The sequence below is a fragment of the Pteropus alecto genome, unplaced genomic scaffold (assembly GCF_000325575.1).
Source record: "Pteropus alecto unplaced genomic scaffold, ASM32557v1 scaffold202, whole genome shotgun sequence".
NCBI lineage: Eukaryota > Metazoa > Chordata > Mammalia > Chiroptera > Pteropodidae > Pteropus > Pteropus alecto.
Window position 1 is genome coordinate 4484045 of NW_006432451.1, and position 5486 is coordinate 4489530.

Below are 5486 nucleotides of genomic sequence, written 5' to 3' on the forward strand. Positions count from 1 at the left end.
AAATTGTCTGCATAAACTTGTAGGGATAGTATCATTCTCTATGCCACAGATCAAGACTGAGAGAGGATTTGTTTGAGCCTAGTGGCCTAGTGGCCTGGTGGCCTTTCCTCCCTCTTCAGAGGGTGCCTTCTTGAAGGATGGAGTAAGAGTTGATGTAAACCCTTTCTATTTCCCCAAACAGAAACTTCCTTCTGACTCTCCTGTGGACCAAGCCTCCCTGGTGTACTTGGGCCCAGAGAAGTCTTCCATCTTCTCACCCAGGCTCTTTACTTCTTTGCCTGGCAACAGCCACATTAACTCAGAGAATTTCTCTGATTGGCTGAATACAGCAGGCATCTGCTCCATCCTAGAATCTGTTTTCTTCCTCTTTACCTCTTCCTTGTTCTTTTACCCCTGACAGTGACTGAGACTTGTTTTGTTAAAGCACCAGAAGGCAATGGTCCTCAGTGGGGGGCTGGTCCTGGGACTCCACACCTTGATGGTGTTCCTGAGCCCCCAGGAAGCTGGGGCCATCAAGGGTGAGTGCTGGGAGTGACTGGATGAAAAGAGGAGATTTAGGGTGTTGGCTTATGTGAGAGATAATACTGAGCATAAATTGTTCCTTTCTCGCTTTGATTGATGGGCAACTTCCTTTACCAAGAGATCCCTAATCCCTCTCTCTTGTCTGTTCTGGACTTAAAATACAGGTGCAGCTCAGTCCAGCTGTGCCAGTGTTCTGCTCAGGCCTTTTCAGGTTTAGGCGCCTCCCCAGTTCCTTCTTCCTTTCTGAGACCCAAAGGTCCATCCTGCTGCCCCCCAGCACCCTGATTTCTGACTTGGAGTATGCCCATTCAAGTCCAGTTCTACTGCAGTGTTCATCACCATGTCACTAGTTACCTGTTTATCTGTCTTATCCTGCTCTGGAAGTGAGCTCCTTGTGTATGGGGTCCACAGCTGGTTCATCTGTATTTCCTTGGGACCTGGCATTGTACCGGGCCCACGGTAGTTCCTCCACAACTATTGAACAAACGACTTCCTAGAATACTTCCTAAAGGTATCTTACCAATTAAAACCTAACCCCCGATTTTCAGAAAACTGAGCTTCATTTATGGGAAGAGATATGCTCAACCATAATGCTCTGAGATGGAAGAGATGGGACTTGAATTTCTAATGCCTATTCCAGTGTTCTCAGCAATATCTTGGGCTGCCTTTTCCTATCACTTTGGTCTCTGTATCACAAATCTTATTCCTGCCAGCCATTGCCTGTTTTCTCTCACACCTACCCACATTGCCTCTCTGTGCCCAAAGCTCCATCTTATGTGCCTGTCTCTAATTATTTTCTCATCACCCCACCCCGCACACCCTCATCTCACACACAGGACCTGAGAGCACAGTTAGAGCAAATGGTCATAGCCACAGTTTAATCCTGGGAATCCCAAGCATGATTTTAGGCAGCCTCATCTCTTCCCAACCTGGTATGCCAGGTTGCACCTATGTATTAGTGCTGGTGAGTGTGTTGGGCATCTGCTTGTTTCCCTCTGTTCTCTCCCCTCCACCCCTTATCAGCCCTTTTACTCTCCAAGGATCAGCTCAGGTCAGAACAGGATTCTGCCCTCTTAGGACTCAGCATGGGGCACAGGCTCAGAGACTCAAAATAGCATTTGTCATGGATGAGACTGATACATTTTCTCTCTCTCCCTGACCCTGAACTCATCCAACCAGCTGACCACATGGGCTCCTATGGACCAGCCTTCTACCAGTCCTATGATGCCTCAGGTCAGTTCACGCATGAGTTTGATGGGGAACAGCTGTTCTCTGTGGAGCTGAAGAAGAGGGAGGCTGTGTGGCGTCTGCCTGAGTTTGGCGACTTGACTCACTTTGACCCGCAGAATGGGCTGGCCAGCATTGCGATGATCAAAGCCCATCTGGACATCTTGGTGGAACGCTCCAACCACACCAGAGCCACCAACGGTACCTGGCCCTTCCTCTGACCCTCTCCTCCTCGGTCAGTCAGGGGAGGCCCAGAGAAGCCTTCCCCACCTCTCTATCTGCTCTGCTATCTGTTCTCAGAATCTGTGACTGTGGTGCTCAATCCCTTTCTTTCCCGGGAGGCTCTAGACCTTTCCAGACCCCTTCAGCATCCCCTTTCTTTTTGAGGAAAGACCCCTCCCACCTGGACTCCCCTTCAGGGACCTGTCAGATGCAGGAGCCCTTGGTGCCACACTGCACTCCTCAGTCTCTTCTCCCTCTGTCCTCCTGCTGCTGCCCTAGTCATTACCATCCCAGCGGTTAACTGCATGCAGACAGCTAAATAGGAGGAAATGTCCCTCAGTCTCAGACATTATAAGGCCCAGCTGCAGGGATGATCCTTTGGGATTCAGGGCCTTCTTTCTCCTAGTGCCTCCAAGGGTGACTGTACTCCCCAAGTCTCGAGTGGAGCTGGGCCAGCCCAACGTCCTCATCTGCATCGTGGACAACATCTTCCCCCCTGTGATCAATATCACCTGGCTACGCAATGGTCAAACAATCACCGAGGGGGTGGCTCAGACCAGCTTCTATTCCCAGCCTGATCATTTGTTCCGCAAGTTCCACTACCTGACCTTCGTGCCCTCAGCAGATGACTTCTATGACTGCCAGGTGGAGCACTGGGGCCTGGATGAGCCGCTCCTCAGGCACTGGGGTATGGAGCCTTCTCCCAGCCCACTCTTCTCAGTCCCGTGTTTCCTTTACTCTAGAATCCTTTGCTGTACCCCTTTCTCTTCCAGAGCCGCAGGTGCCTCTGCTGCCAGACACTACAGACACCCTGGTCTGTGCCCTGGGCCTGGCCACTGGCCTGATGGGCTTCCTCGTGGGCACTGTCCTCATCATCACAAGCACATGCTTGCACAGCGTCCCCAGGTGCAGAGGCCCCGGGGTCTAGGGGAGAAAAGTGATGTCTCTGAACAGGAGGAGAGTAAAGAATCAGAAATTCTGTGGGGAGATATGGGCAGGGAAGGGTGATACAGCCAAGGAGTGGGCAAGGAATGGAAGAGCAGAGGTGAGGTGAAGGGGTGAGGTTTTGGGGAGGTGGCAGTCAGAGATAGAATCCCAGAATTATGAGCTTGAATAACCTTGGTCACGTGAATTTTGCTCCTTTAGGTAATGACCCTTCTGAGAGAAACAAATTGTGGGAGACATCCTACGGATTCCTGGCAAGTTTCTGGCAGCCCCCGCATGCTCAGTGCCACAATCTATGCGGTACATCCCCACTGTGCTGACTTTGAATGGGACCAACCTCTGTCCTATAGGTCTCCTTTTTGGTCCCAGTACTCACATCAGGACTTGTGAGGCACCAACTAGCACTAGCAACACTCTCCCCCACCCCCCCCACACACGTGCATGCACATTTTCTTGCTATACCCAAAGCTCTGGCTAGCAGCAGTAAATTTATTAGTGGTGTTTGCACTGTATCCTTTTTACCATTTCTTGGCCAGTTCTCTCAGGATGTGAGGGATGCTGGGACTTGGAAGAGGGGATTCTGGTTGATGACCTTAGAGCATGACCACCTCATACGGGAGATTGGCAGTTATCCTCAGGCTCTTCCATCTATGTCTTGCTCCATTTGACTCATCAATTCAGGGCCCATTGTGTTACTTGTGAATGGGCTATTACACAAGGACTTCAAGAAATTTGCTTCCTGAGGTCAGATTTTCCCTGAAAGGGATGCAGAGTAACCTGTTCATTGCAACTCTCTACAACAAATAACAGTATTGAGGGCAATGGGAGAGAAAAGGTTCATGAGTATTCCACTCTTGTTTATATTTACTCTGTAATGAAGAGGCCATTGGTGTCTAGCCATAATCTACAATGTTTTCTTCTTTTTCTACATTCCCTAGAGTCCTATGCATGAAAAAGAGTGGTCTGAGGCTTGGGATCAATCATATCTGTTAGGAGGGTAGGAGAGTATATCTGCAAGGCACCTGGTAGGAGGGGTGGTCTAAGAGAGATCCACTTGAATGCTCTCTAAATATGTGGCATGGAAGATTTTGATTTACTGTGAACAAAATTTAAAATACACACAAAGAGATAAGTAACCATACAAACTAGTTTATGTCAAGTATGAAATTAGTATTATACATTAAGCGTTTTTCAAACCTGAAGGAACATAGAAGAATCACTTGGGAGCCTTTTAAAAAGTACAGGCTTCACCCAGATCTATTGAATTAGACTCTCAGGGATGGGAGGAGTGGGGACATGGAGTTTGTAACTTTTTGGTAAGTTCTAGATGATGCTGATGCAGCCATCCTGGGCCTAGGCTGTGGTCTGGTAACTGGGATCCTCTGACAGTCTAGTCCTATTGGCGGTCATTGGAAGAGAGAGCCCCTGTGGTCTGAGGTGGTCCAGGAAGGCTGTCTGGAGAACCTGGGTCTTTTAGAGCATAGAAAGAAGTTCAGCAAGATACAAGTAGGAGCAAGATGGGGTTTGAATTGTGAGCATTTGCTCCTGAAAAAGAAAGACACCAAGACATTATGAGGACTCTGTGGACTTCCTAAGAGAGAATAAGTTGGGAAAAATCAAGACTCTAATAGAAGTGGAGGGGCTCCTTCCAGTCAAGGTTTTGTTTGCCAGTAACAGAAACCCCCTAAGAATGATCATAGCCAAAAGGAGAATATGTTTACAATAAAGACACAGAAGTGGTGCCCAGAACCCAAGCATGCGTTTTAGCCGGGCTTCACAGGAAACAGAACTCAGAACTGAAAAGCCAGCAGAAGCTAGAGAGCCCCTCTTGCTCTCTCTGTGCTGTTTGGTCTGTGTTCTCTAGATTTCTCTGCATGCTAGATATATCAGTCATATTTCTCTCTCTGTGTGGACTGTCCTTTTCAGCTAACATGCCCACCCTACAGCTCTTGAGGTTTTGTTTGTTTGTTTTAATCAGCTCAGCTCTAGCCACACACAGAGACTATGTCTCCCAGTCACAATTTAAATTCTTGGAAAAATAAATGACTCGTCAAACTTGGGGCAGGTGTCCATCCCAGTCCAACATATTGTGACCAGGAGGACAAGATCTCAAGATACAAACATGGCTGCTGAGCACCCACCTCTAATGTGAAGAGTCAGGTCGTTCTCAAAGAAGAATGGATTGGTTCTCAGAAGACACCACAAGATATGTCTTGTCTGCAATGTGCCCTGATCTCTGCTGATCTTTTGCTTAAAAGTGAACTTGATGCATCCTTGCATTAGGTCAGAGATCAGACATTTCTCTGATCTCTGTCTTAATGTTTTATAAAGTCATTAAATTGTCTTTTTTTTTGACAGGAAGTGTACTTTTTTTTTCTCACTATACATATGTTACCCAGAAGTCAGTGGAACTTCTAGGAACAATTCCACATCTTTTAGATTTATGTATCTGCTGTCATACATTTTCCCCTTTCTAGTCTCAGAGTAAGTAGTCTCTCATTAAAAAAATTGTCCTCCTTCATTCTTGATCTGACTCCCTTCTTTCAGAATCGACCTTCAATAGTCACTTA

The 5486-nt window shown here is 47.6% G+C and overlaps 1 protein-coding gene across 1 annotated transcript; it reads left to right on the top strand.

Annotated features, from left to right (window-relative positions):
- Positions 1-384: 384 nt before the first annotated feature.
- On the top strand, positions 385-5186 carry LOC102890716 (HLA class II histocompatibility antigen, DO alpha chain). The gene is made up of 4 exons (XM_006907397.2): positions 385-518; positions 1702-1950; positions 2378-2877; positions 3118-5186. Exons 1-4 carry the CDS (start codon positions 437-439, stop codon positions 3304-3306), a joined length of 1020 nt encoding a protein of 339 aa, XP_006907459.1. The 5' UTR covers positions 385-436; the 3' UTR covers positions 3307-5186.
- The last annotated feature ends 300 nt before the right edge of the window (positions 5187-5486 follow it).

What these genes read in the sequence shown, in the direction of transcription:
- LOC102890716 (XM_006907397.2), top strand. Translation starts at nt 437, where the DNA reads ATGGTCCTCAGTGGGGGGCTGGTCCTGGGACTCCACACCTTGATGGTG. An exon ending in CCACACCAGAGCCACCAACG is followed by an intron (nt 1,951 to 2,377) that starts GTACCTGGCCCT and finishes TCTTTCTCCTAG; the next exon opens with TGCCTCCAAGGGTGACTGTA. An exon ending in TGCTTGCACAGCGTCCCCAG is followed by an intron (nt 2,878 to 3,117) that starts GTGCAGAGGCCC and finishes TTGCTCCTTTAG; the next exon opens with GTAATGACCCTTCTGAGAGA.